Genomic DNA, 12,185 nt, shown 5'->3' with positions numbered 1-12,185 from the left:
AAAGTGCCATTTGCATAATTTTGCAAATACACAAAAATATTTTAAAAAGCAGTCCTATACATTTATTGAAGGGATTTGATAAGTTGCTGACAGAACCGGTTTCACGTCTGTGATGTTCTTGATGCTTCCTGGATGGGGGTGCATCTCCCAGCACTTGGGGCGGCCACACGGCTCCTGTCACGGCAACTTCTAGATTGGCTGCATTAATTTGGAGTCTGACATTGCTGGTTTTGCCTTTGGGATGTCCTCGATTCTTCCTGGCCGCTGTTGCACCTCCCAGCCCTTGGTGATCTCACGTGGCTCCTGTCACGATGACTTCTGGACTGGCTCTGTGTATTGGGGCTCTGATATTGCTGCCAGAAGTGGTTTCGCTTGCAGGATGTCTCTGTTTGCGCCCGGCTCTGGAGTCGCCTCCACTGCCTGCTCTGGGCTGTGTGCGGGGCAGTAGGAGCTGGGGGGAAAAGGGGTGGGTGAGCTGAGAAGTGCTGGGCTCTTCCCTGGTGGTGGCAAGGAGGGGACAGGAGGTACCTGTATGGTGGAATGAACTGGGTGACACAGCCTCCCTGCTTGGCACAGGGCAGGTGGAAGCTCAGGTCACAATCTGTTTCCCAGCAGGAGATGGTGGCCCCGTTCTGGCCACAGATGCAGCAGCTCTGGAAAGATCAGAGCAGCCCCATCAGCAGCAGCCTCAGGGCCTCCTCCTTGTCCCAGAGCTGGTTGGAAGGGCTGGGCTTTCTTGCTTGGGGTCTGGGCTAAGCTCCAGCAAACCTCACCTGGCACAAATCTCCCTGCTCCTCTCAGGCTCTCACCTTCTGTGCTTCCCGGGAGACTACATCTTGGATATCCCTTGGGAGAAAGCCCTGGAATCCTACTGGATCATCATTGTGCAGAGGAAGGTGGCTGGCAAAAACCTGTAGAAAAAAGGACACGTACTGATGAGGAGAGAGTGGCAGGGACTGCCTGTCAAAACATGAAGCAACTCACCCGGCAGAACTCGTGGAAACAGAGCCCATTTATCTGGATTTTTTCTCCACACATCTGGGTCAGCCTCTGATCGTCCACACAGCTGGCATGCTGGAGGGGAGAGAGACCATGGCACCTCTGCCAGGCTGGGGCAGCTTCCCTGCAGGATTGACCCCAAGGGCTGCTCTGTCCCTGCCTGGCTGGCTGAAGGGCAGGGTTGGAGGCCTTGGGGAGGACGGGACATTGACGGGTGTCCCAGCAGGTGTCCCCTGCCCCAGCTGGGCCCTGTTTGCTGAGGAAAGGAGGGTCCCAGCCCCGGGATGCCTGGACAGCTCCTGCCTCCCCGTGCCACTGCTCCTGGCCCCATGCTGGCCGCCCTGACAGCCCCTCTGCCAGGCTGAGGGAGGGGCACTTTGCTCTCACCTGGCTCCCTCCCTTCGGGTGCTCCTCCTCCCTGTCTGACGTGGGACGTGTCAGCGGTGGGTCCCTGTCTCACCGTCCCACTGGTGAGTGGAGCTCCCAGCACTGGGTGCTCTAACACGGCTCCTGTCACGGTGACTTCAGGATCTGCTGGATGAATTTGGGGTATGACACTGCTGGTGGGAGCGGTTTTGCCTGCAGTCGGGACTCCAACTGCTGGAGCAGCTGCTGTCCTCAGTTGCTGGGAAGCAGCTGTGGGATGACCCCGATGTTACCTGACTGTCAGGGCTGGAGCTGCTCGTCTTTTGTGAGAGGGATTTGCCTGTCAGTTTGTATGGAGTTTGCTCGTAGTGGGGTTGATGGTCTCGTATTCCTTGGTGTTGTCAGAAGAGTCCTTCATGAGAGCAAAAGCTCTGGGTCTTAACTGGACACTGTAAGGGGAAGCAGGAGGGTCAAGGCTGCTCCAGGCCTGGGTCAAGATCGGCCAGAGCAGTGTCTCCAGTCCTCCTGGAGCAGACAGGCTCTGCCAAGCCAACCCTGGACACCCCTTTCCAGGCCCAGGGGCACCAGGCCCAGGGTCATCAGGGTGCTTTGCCTTTTACCTGTGCCCAGGACTGCACAGCCATCACATTCCCAGCTGGTTATGATGTCCCTCAGGCCAGAGCAGTGCCTGGGGGTGCCCTCGGCAGCACAGGAGGAGCACAGGAGCAGTTCCCAGGGCCTGGGGAAGCAAACGGGTTCATGGAAGTGAGGAAAAAGTGTCCAAAGCATGGGATTATCTGGCTGAGCTCTTCTCCTGGGTCCTTGTGCTTCAAGCCCTGCAGAGCCCTGGGGTGCAGCTTTGGCAACTTACCCCTCCTCCTCTGCCTCCTGCCTGCCTCCTGGAAAAAGGCACTCACTGGCATCACAGCGCCTGTGTCTGTCTCCCAGCTCCTTGAATGCAGTATGGTTCTCCATGATGGTGGTCTGATAGGAAAAGGAAAAGTGATGAGCTCCCTCTGCCCTGGCATCGGGCAGGTGCAGGGTGTCCCTGCTCTTCCCGCTGTGCCATCCCAGCAGGCGATGGTGGCCCCGCTCTGGCCACAGATGCAGCAGCTCTGGAAAGAGCAGAGCAGCCCCATCAGCAGCAGCCTCAGGGCCTCCTCCTTGTCCCAGAGCTGGTTGGAAGGGCTGGGCTTTCTTGCTTGGGGTCTGGGCTAAGCTCCAGCAAACCTCGCCTGGCACAAATCTCCCTGCTCTTGTCAGGCTCTCACCTTCTGTGCTTCCTGGGAGACTACATCTAGGATATCCCTTGGGAGAAAGCCCTGGAATCCTACTGGATCATCATTGTGCAGAGGAAGGTGGCTGGCAAAAAACTGTAGAAAAAAAGGACACGTACTGATGAGGAGAGAGTGGCAGGGACTGCCTGTCAAAACATGGAGGGAGCTCATGAAGCAACTCACCGGGCAGAACTCGTCGGCACAGAGCCCATTTATCTGGAGATTTTCCCCGCAGATCTCCGGGTCAGCCTCTGATCGCTGACAGAGCAGTCATGCTGGAGGGGAGAGAGACAATGGCCCCGGGCATGGCACCTGTACTGCCCACCCTGACAGCCCCTCTGCCAGGCTGAGGGAGGGGCACTTTGCTCTCACCTGGCTCTCTCCCTTCGGGGGCCTCCTCCTTCCTCTCTGACATGTAACGCATCAGTGGGGAGTCCCTGTCTCACCGTCTGAGCGGTGAGCGGGGCTCCCAGCACTGGGTGCTCTATCACGCCTCCCATCACGGCGACTTCTGGATCTGCTGGATGAATCTGAGATCCGACGCTGCTGGCGGGAGTGCTGTTGTCTTTGGGAAGTCCTGGCAGGTGTCTCCCTTGAGTTTCGCCTGCCAGCACTCGGTGCTGGCGTGCAGTTCCTGTCAAGGGGACTTCTGGACCGACCAGATGTATTTGAGGTCCGACTTTGGCGGCGGGAGCTATTTCGCCTGCGGGATGTCCCCGATTCTTCCTGGCTGGGCCTGCGCCTCCCAGTACTTGGTGTTGGGACATGGCTCCTGTCACGGCGACTTCTGGACCGAAGGCGTGGATTTTGCGGCCGACGTTGCTGGCGGGAGCGGTTTCGGCTGCGGGATGTCTCTGATGCTTCCTGGGTGGCGGTGCAGCTCCCAGCCCTTGGTGTTCTCACATGGCTCCCGTGACGTCGACTTCTGGACCGCAGGTGTGGATTTTGGGGCCGACGTTGCTGGCGGGAGCGGTTTCGGTTGCTGGATGTCTCTGATGCCTCCTCGCTGCAGCTGCGCCTCCGAGGACTCGGTGGTGGTGGCAAACAAATCCTGTCATGGGGACTCGGGGACCGGAGGTGTGGTGAACATCTCCTGTCATAGGGACTCGGGTACCGAAGGTGTGGATTTTGGGGACGACTTTGCCGGCGGGAGCGTCTTCGCCTGCAGGATGGCCCTGATTGTCTCTCCCTGGGCCTGCACCTCGCAGCAGTTGGTTCCGGCACATGGCTCCTGTCCAGGGGACTTCTGGACCGATGTTGTGGATTTTGGGGCCGACTTTGCCGGCGGGTGCGGTTTTGCCGGCGGTCAGGCCTCCGACTGCGAGAGCAGCTGCTGTCCTCAGTTTCTGGGATGTTGCTGTGGGATGGCCTTGATGTTACCCGACTATAGAGGCTGGGGCTGCTCGTCTCCTCTGAGGGAGATTGCACAGACTGCTCTGATGCTGCCTGTTGGCTGGTGCTGGGGTTGATGGTCTCGTCTTCTGTTGACACAGCAGGAGACTCCTCCATGAGTCTAGCAAGGATTGAGAATTCACTGGAGGCTGTAAGGGGAAGCAAGGAAGGTCAAGACCGCCCCAGGCCCAAGGCAGAATAAGCCAGAGCAGCGCCCCCAGCCCTCCTGGAGCTGACAGGCTCTGCCGAGACCACCCTGGGCACGCATTGCCAGGCCCAGGGGCACCTGACCCAGGGCCATTCAGGTGCTTTGCTTCTTACATGTGAAGCGCTCAGCACAGCTGTCACAATCACAGTTGTCCGCGCAGACTGTCGTGCCACGGCGTCTGCGGCTGCTCTGGCGAGCACAGTTGTCACATTCCCAGCCGGTTATGGTGTTCCGCACACCAGAGCAGTATCTGTGAGTGCCCTCGGCAGCACAGGAGGAGCACAGGAGCAGTTCCCAGGGCCTGGAAAAGCAATCAGGTTCATGGAGGTGAGGACAAAGTGTCCAAAGCATGGGATTATCTGGCTGAGCTCTTCTCTTGGGTCCTTCTGCTTCAAGCCCTGCAGAGCCCCAGGATGCAGCTTTGGCAACTTACCCCTCCTCCTCTGCCTCCTGCCTGCCTCTTGGATAAAAGCACTCACTGGCATCACAGCGCCTGTGTCTGTCTAACAGCTCGGCGAACGCATCATTCTCCTCCCAAGTTGGTGGTCTGATGGAAAAGGAAAACTGATGAGCTCCCTCTGCCCCGGCATCGGGCAGGTGCAGGGTGTCCCTGCTCTTCCCCCTGTGCCATTTCCAGCTCCTGCAGGAAGCTGAACCTGGGACTCACGGAACAGGGCAGGGCCAGGACTGCTGGGGCAGGCCCTGGCACGGCACAGCACTTGCACCCCCTGTGTTGTGAGCCAGGCAGAAGGACACCAACCTGAAGGGGATTCGGATCCCCATGGTGAACATCTCCCCAAGAAATGCCGGCCTGTTTCTGCAGATGGGGCACTGGAAGGAGGAAAATCCAGAGCGCAGAGCCTGTCCCTGCAGGACAAACACAAGTAGTGAGAGTGAGGCCCTGGTGCTGCTGAGCCCCTGCTGTGCCCCCCGGGTTAGGGAACCACTCCTACTTGGATGCAGTCCCTGTGGAACCACGTGGTTTTACAGGCTGGGCACACCATGGTGTTGAAGGTCTTTCTGTCCTCCACAGGCTCCATGCAGATGAGGCATTCGGTGCCCGGCTCTGGAGTCGCCTCCACTGCCTGCTGTGGGCTGTGTGCAGGGCAGTAGGAGCTGGGGGGAAAAGGGGTGGGTGAGCTGAGAAGTGCTGGGCCCTTCCCTGGTGGTGGCAAGGAGGGGACAGGAGGTACCTGTACGGTGGAATGAACTGGGTGACACAGCCTCCCTGCTTGGCACAGGGCAGGTGGAAGCTCAGGTCACAATCTGTTTCACAGCAGGAGATGGTGGCCCCACTCTGGCCACAGATGCAGCAGCTCTGGAAAGAGCAGAGCAGCCCCATCAGCAGCAGCCTCAGGGCCTCCTCCTTGTCCCAGAGCTGGTTGGAAGGGTTGGGCTTCCTTGCTTGGGGTCTGGGCTAAGCTCCAGCAAACCCCGCCTGGCACAGATTTCCCTGCTCTTGTGAGGCTCTCACCGTCTGTGCCGCTCGTTTGACTGCATGTAGGATATCCCTTGGGAGAAAGCCCTGAAGTCCTACTCGTTCATTCTCTTGCTGGTCAAGGATGCTGGCAAAATACTGCAGGAAAAGGACACGCACTGATGAGGAGAGAGTGGCAGGGACTGCCTGTCAAAAAGTGGAGGGAGCCCACGGAGCAACTCACCAGGCAGAACACGTGGGCACAGATCCCATGTTTCTGGATTTTATCTCCACATATGTCCAGGTCAGCATCTGATCTCCGACACAGCAGGCATTCTGGAGGGGAGAGAGACAATGGCCCCAGGCATGGCACCTGTACTGCCCACCCCGACAGCCCCTCTGCCAGGCTGAGAAGGGGCACTTTGCTCTCACCTGGCTCTCTCCCTTCAGGGGCCTCCTCCTCCCTGTCTGACATGGTGACTGTCAGCGGTGGGTCTCTGTCCTTGGAACACCGAGGTCTCCTTCAGGTGCTCCTCCACTGGTTCTGAGGCAGATGTGAGACGAGTTTGCAACACAGGGCCAGAGCCCTGAGGCGTAGAGCCCCCTGACTCGCTGGTCAGCCCTGTGTGAGCCCGGTCTCTCTCTGCCGTCTCTTTCTGTCGTCTGGTTGAGGAACACCAAGGTCTCCTCCAGGTGCTCCTCCACTGGGTCTGAGGCAGAAGTGAGACGAGTCTGCAACACAGGGCCAGAGCCCTGAGGCGTAGAGCCCCCTGACTCGCTGGTCAGCCCTGTGTGAGCCCGGTCTCTCTCTGCCGTCTCTTTCTATCGTCTGGTTGAGGAACACCAAGGTCTCCTCCAGGTGCTCCTACACTCTCTGCGCAAAAGAAGCGAGAGGCGTTTGCAAAAGGGGGGCTGTCCCTCCTCTTCCTTCTCCTCTCGTGATCAGGTAACACTGACACTGGGCCTGAGCCCAGAGTCCCGTTTTTGTGCCCTTGGCCTCACGGGTCACAGTGGCCACTGTGACATCAGCATCATGCACCTGAAATACGGGCAGGGATGGCCCCAGCCCACCCCCCCACTGTGAGGCAGCCCCTTGGTAACCGAGGTTCCGAGGCGGGTCCCGAGCCCTCGGTAAGCACAGAGCCGGGGCGGCTGCTGCTGCAGCAAGCGCAGGGTCAAATGCCAGGCCCTGGGGCAGCCACCGAGGACTCTTGGGCAGCCACTGTTGCACAAAAAGTGCTGTTCAGGCAGTGCCACTCCAGGGCTCCGGCCCTGGCCAAGGCAGATCTCTGCTCCTGCCCCTGGCCCAGGGAACACTGCCAGCACCTCAGGGACGCTGATTCCCCAGCAGAGGTGCCTGAGGACTGCAGGAAAGCTGACATCACTCCAGTCTCCAAAAAGGGCAGCAAGATGGACCCAGGAAATGATGGGCCCATCAGTGTCACCTCCATCCCCAGAAAGGGGACAGAACAGCTCATGCTGCATGTCATCTCTAAGCCTGTGGAATAAAAGGAAGGGGAAATCATGCTTGACCAGTCTCCTAGCCTTCTCTGCTGGAGTGACTGGCTGGGTACATGAGGGGAGAGCAGTGCCTGTTGTCTGCCATGACTTCAGCAAGGCTTTTCACCCTGCCTCCCAGAACACCCTCCCAGGCAGCTCAGCAAGTGTGGCTTAGATGAGTGGACACTGAGGGGGTTGAGACCTGGCTGAATGGCAGAGCTCAGAGGGTTGTGAGCGCGGCGCTCAGTGCTGGGGCCAGCCTCCTTTGACCGGTTGCCCGGTGACCTGGCAGAAGGGACGGAGAGCACCCTCAGCATGTTTGCTGATGATATGGACTGGGAGGAGTGGCTGAGGCACCACAAGGCTCTGTTGCTGTCCAGCGAGTCCTGGGAAGGCTGAAGCTTTGGGCACAGAGGCACCTAGTGAATAGCAAAAAAATCCGGTAGCTGGGTCTTTGTCTCGCTGCCTGAATTCAGGCTGGCAGGCAGATTTTAATCCAGCACAGGGCATAGCTGCCCCTTGTGTAAGCACCACACTGCAGCGCAGATTAGAGCCGTAGAAGGGTAGAAGGCTTGGGGTTGGGAGAGCCCTTTAAAGGCCACCCCGTGCAAATCCCACAGCCTCGGGGCTTCCACAGGCAGCCCCAGGGCTCTGGGTAGGGCTCGGCCCACAGATGTGTCTGGGGGACAAGGCTCCTGTGCTGGAGCCTCTGTGGAGCTGCTGGGAGCCGGATGTTTTTCCTGGAGCTGGTTGGAAGGGATGGGGTTTCTTTCCTGGGCTCTGGGCAGGGCGCAGCTCTGATGTCCTGTCCCACTCGGCAGGTTTGGGGAAAGGTCGATGGATAACCTCTGGATGGCGCACGGTGCAGTTTTTGCCTCCAGGGCAGCGAAGCCCAACCCGCGGCACTCGCCGCTCGGCGTCCTCTCCTGCGCTCCATTGGGCGGGACCCTCGGGACCCTCCCCCGCTGGGACCCACGATCGTCTGGGTGCCCAAGTTCCGCGCCCGCGCTCCCCTCGGTGCCAGAATGTTCCCGACGCTTTCCCGGGCTCGCGGCGCTCCCTCGAGCCCGAGCGCCGCCACTCCAGCGCCGACCGCGGCCGTTCCCAAAGCGCCGCCGTGTGCGGGAGGGCGGGAAGGCTCGGGGCGACTGAGTGCGGGGGCTGCCCCGGGCAGAGCTCCCCCTGCGATCCCAGCGCGCTCCCGGCGGGCAGTTTGGAGCCAGGCAGCCATTCCTGCGGGCTCTTAGAGCGGGAAGCGGTCGCCGCTGGGTCACAGCCCACAGATGTGCCTGGGGGACGGGGCTGCCCCGGCAACACCGCCGTGCGCGGGCAGCGGGGCCGCCCTGAGGGGAACCCGCCATGGCACCGCCGGGGTCGCCCCGCACAGCCGGGCTGCGGCTGCCCACACCTGAGGGGAACCCGCCATGGCACCGCCGGGGCCGCCCCGCACAGCCGGGTTGCGGCTGCCCACACCTGAGGGGAACCCGCCATGGCACCGCCGGGGCGCTCCTGCCCCCGGGCCGCCGGCAGCAGGGACAGGACGGGGCTGCCAACACCCCGCCACTGCTTCCCTGCCTTCAGTGCATCGAGGCCGTGGCACCGCTGGATTGCAAAACATTCCAAACCTCTCCCTTGCAACACCAAGGGGAAACCATAGAATAGGAAGGAAAGGAAAGCTGTGCCAAAAGCCAAGGGGGAGGAAAGGGAAACCTGCACAAAGATACTACTAAGCCTTGGGCTTTGCAATAGCCTCCAATGTGTCAGGTGAAACATTAGGATGAAACAATCTACTAAACACTGCGACATCGAAAGTGCCATTTGCATAATTTTGCAAATACACAAAAATATTTTAAAAAGCAGTCCTATGCATTTATTGAAGGGATTTGATAAGTTGCTGACAGAACCAGTTTCACGTCTGTGATGTTCTTCATGCTTCCAGGATGGGGGTGCATCTCCCAGCACTTGGGGCAGCCACACGGCTCCTGTCACGGCAACTTCTAGATTGGCTGCATTAATTTGGAGTCTGACATTGCTGGTTTTGCCTTTGGGATGTCCTCGATTCTTCCTGGCCGCTGTTGCACCTCCCAGCCCTTGGTGATCTCACGTGGCTCCTGTCACGATGACTTCTGGACTGGCTCTGTGTATTGGGGCTCTGATATTGCTGCCAGAAGTGGTTTCGCTTGCAGGATGTCTCTGTTTGTGCCCGGCTCTGGAGTCGCCTCCACTGCCTGCTCTGGGCTGTGTGCGGGGCAGTAGGAGCTGGGGGGAAAAGGGGTGGGTGAGCTGAGAAGTGCTGGGCCCTTCCCTGGTGGTGGCAAGGAGGGGACAGGAGGTACCTGTACGGTGGAATGAACTGGGTGACACAGCCTCCCTGCTTGGCACAGGGCAGGTGGAAGCTCAGGTCACAGACTGTTTCCTAGCAGGAGATGGTGGCCCCGCTCTGGCCACAGATGCAGCAGCTCTGGAAAGAGCAGAGCAGCCCCATCAGCAGCAGCCTCAGGGCCTCCTCCTTGTCCCAGAGCTGGTTGGAAGGGCTGGGCTTTCTTGCTTGGGGTCTGGGCAGTGGCACAAATCTCCCTGCTCTTCTCAGGCTCTCACCTTCTGTGCTTCCCGGGAGACTACATCTTGGATATCCCTTGGGAGAAAGCCCTGGAATCCTACTTGATCATCATTGTGCAGAGGAAGGTGGCTGGCAAAAACCTGTAGAAAAAAGGACACGTACTGATGAGGAGAGAGTGGCAGGGACTGCCTGTCAAAACATGAAGCAACTCACCCGGCAGAACTCGTGGAAACAGAGCCCATTTATCTGAATTTTCTCCACACGTCTGGGTCAGCCTCTGATCGTCCACACAGCTGGCATGCTGGAGGGGAGAGAGACCATGGCACCTCTGCAGGGCTGGGGCAGCTTCCCTGCAGGATTGACCCCAAGGGCTGCTCTGTCCCTGCCTGGCTGGCTGAAGGGCAGGGCTGGAGGCCTTGGGGAGGACGGGACATTGTGGGCACGGGTGTCCCACCAGGTGTCCCCTGCCCCAGCTGGGCCCTGCTTGCTGAGGAAAGGAGGGTCCCAGCCCCGGGATGCCTGGACAGCTCCTGCCTCCCCGTGCCACTGCTCCTGGCACCAACAGCCCCTCTGCCAGGCTGAGGGAGGGGCACTTTGCTCTCACCTGGCTCCCTCCCTTCGGGGGGCTCCTCCTCCCTGTCTGACGTGGGACGTGTCAGCGGTGGGTCCCTGTCTCACCGTCCCACTGGTGAGTGGAGCTCCCAGCACTGGGTGCTCTAACACGGCTCCTGTCACGGTGACTTCAGGATCTGCTGGATGAATTTGGGGTATGACAGTGCTGGTGGGAGCAGTTTCACCTGCAGTCAGGACTCCGACTGCTGGAGCAGCTGCTGTCCTCAGTTGCTGGGAAGCAGCTGTGGGATGACCCCGATGTTACCTGACTGTCAGGGCTGGAGCTGCTTGTCTTTTGTGAGAGGGATTTCAGAGTCTCCTCCGATGTTGCCTGTCAGTTTGTATGGAGTTTGCTTGTACTGAGGGTGATGGTCTCGTATTCCTTGAAGTTGTCAGAAGAGTCCTTCATGAGATCAACAAGCTCTGGGTCTTAACTGGACGCTGTAAGGGGAGCAGGAGGGTCAAGGCTGCTCCAGGCCCTGGATAAGATAGGCCAGAGCAGTGTCTCCAGTCCTCCTGGAGCAGACAGGCTCTGCCAAGCCAACCCTGGACACCCCTTTCCAGGCCCAGGGGCACCAGGCCCAGGGTCAGCAGGCTGCTTTGCCTTTTACCTGTGCCCAGGCCAGCACAGCCATCACATTCCCAGCTGGTTATGATGTCCCTCAGGCCAGAGCAGTGCCTGAGGGTGCCCTCGGCAGCACAGGAGGAGCACAGGAGCAGTTCCCAGGGCCTGGGGAAGCAAACGGGTTCATGGAGGTGCTGAGCTCTTCTCCTGGGTCCTTGTGCTTCAAGCCCTGCAGAGCCCTGGGGTGCACCTTTGGCAACTTACCCCTCCTCCTCTGCCTCCTGCCTGCCTCCTGGAAAAAGGCACTCACTGGCATCGCAGTGCCTGTGTCTGTCTCCTAGCTGGGCAAATGCATTAAAGCCCTGCCATGATGGTGCTCTGATGGGAAAAGGAAAACTGATGAGCTACCTCTGCCCTGGCATCGGGCAGGTGCAGGGTGTCCCTGCTCTTCCCCCTGTGCCATCCCAGCAGGCGATGGTGGCCCCGCTCTGGCCACAGATGCAGCAGCTCTGGAAAGAGCAGAGCAGCCCCATCAGCTGCAGCCTCAGGGCCTCCTCCTTGTCCCAGAGCTGGTTGGAAGGGCTGGGCTTTCTTGCTTGGGGTCTGGGCTAAGCTCCAGCAAACTTCACCTGGCACAAATCTCCCTGCTCTTCTCAGGCTCTCACCTTCTGTGCCGCTCGGTTGACTGCATGTAGGATATCCCTTGGGAGAAAGCCCTGGAGTTGTACTTGATCATCATTGTACAGAGGAAGGTGGCTGGCAAAAAACTGCAGGAAAATGAAACTCACTGATGAGCAGAGAGTGGCAGGGACTGCCTGTCAAAACATGGAGGGAGCCCAGAGAGCAACTCACCAGGCAGAACACGTGGGAACAGATCCCATGTTTCTGCATTTTCTCCCCACAGATGTCCGGGTCAGCCGCTGATTGTTGACAGAGCAGTCATGCTGGAGGGGAGAGAGACAATGGCCCGGGCATGGCACCTGTACTGCCCGCCCTGACAGCCCCTCTGCCAGGCTGAGGGAGGGGCACTTTGCTCTCACCTGGCTCTCTCCCTTCCGGGCCTCCTCCTCCCTGTCTGACGTGGGACGTGTCAGCGGTGGGTCCGTGTCTCACCGTCCCACCGGTGAGTGCGCCTGGCAGTACTGGGTGCTCTAACACGGCTCCTGTCGTGGGGACTTCTGGATCTGGTGGATGAGTTCCATGTCCGCCGCTGCTGGCGGGAGTGCTGTTGCCTTTGGGAAGTCCTGGCTGCTGTCTCCCTTGAGTTTCGCCTGCCAGCACTCGGTGCT

At 59.6% G+C, this 12,185-nt stretch overlaps 1 protein-coding gene across 8 annotated transcripts in view; it reads right to left on the bottom strand.

Annotated features, from left to right (window-relative positions):
- Nucleotides 1-12,185, bottom strand: part of LOC114002488 (PHD finger protein 7-like) — a 27,811-nt gene extending 15,626 nt beyond the window's left edge. The window contains exons 1-13 of one of the 8 annotated variants that reach the window (XM_039387871.1): nucleotides 6,092-6,317; nucleotides 5,904-5,995; nucleotides 5,717-5,818; nucleotides 5,436-5,560; nucleotides 5,196-5,358; nucleotides 5,003-5,109; nucleotides 4,676-4,789; nucleotides 4,356-4,543; nucleotides 3,015-4,183; nucleotides 2,826-2,917; nucleotides 2,637-2,738; nucleotides 2,237-2,349; nucleotides 2,065-2,104 (exon numbers count right to left, since the gene is read on the bottom strand). In XM_039387871.1, the coding sequence (XP_039243805.1) occupies nucleotides 3,066-4,183; nucleotides 4,356-4,543; nucleotides 4,676-4,789; nucleotides 5,003-5,109; nucleotides 5,196-5,358; nucleotides 5,436-5,560; nucleotides 5,717-5,818; nucleotides 5,904-5,995; nucleotides 6,092-6,134 (2,052 nt within the window). In that variant the 5' untranslated portion in view covers nucleotides 6,135-6,317 and the 3' untranslated portion in view covers nucleotides 2,065-2,104; nucleotides 2,237-2,349; nucleotides 2,637-2,738; nucleotides 2,826-2,917; nucleotides 3,015-3,065. Of the gene's footprint in view, nucleotides 1-711; nucleotides 1,075-1,386; nucleotides 1,531-1,658; nucleotides 1,815-1,985; nucleotides 2,105-2,236; nucleotides 2,350-2,420; nucleotides 2,481-2,636; nucleotides 2,739-2,825; nucleotides 2,918-3,014; nucleotides 4,184-4,355; nucleotides 4,544-4,675; nucleotides 4,790-5,002; nucleotides 5,110-5,195; nucleotides 5,359-5,435; nucleotides 5,561-5,716; nucleotides 5,819-5,903; nucleotides 5,996-6,091; nucleotides 6,318-9,004; nucleotides 9,419-9,495; nucleotides 9,621-9,757; nucleotides 10,021-10,323; nucleotides 10,472-10,596; nucleotides 10,773-10,942; nucleotides 11,062-11,160; nucleotides 11,275-11,561; nucleotides 11,664-11,748; nucleotides 11,841-11,936 lie in introns of those variants that run through there. The other 7 variants (XM_039387870.1, XM_027748473.2, XM_039387876.1 and 4 more) reach the window with 7 other exon arrangements.

Source organism: Pipra filicauda, unplaced genomic scaffold (genome assembly GCF_003945595.2).
Source record: "Pipra filicauda isolate LSUMZ 115617 unplaced genomic scaffold, ASM394559v2 scaffold597_size247288_pilon, whole genome shotgun sequence".
Classification (NCBI taxonomy): domain Eukaryota; kingdom Metazoa; phylum Chordata; class Aves; order Passeriformes; family Pipridae; genus Pipra; species Pipra filicauda.
Note: the sequence above shows the minus strand (reverse complement) of the source record. Positions and strands in the feature narration are given on the sequence as shown.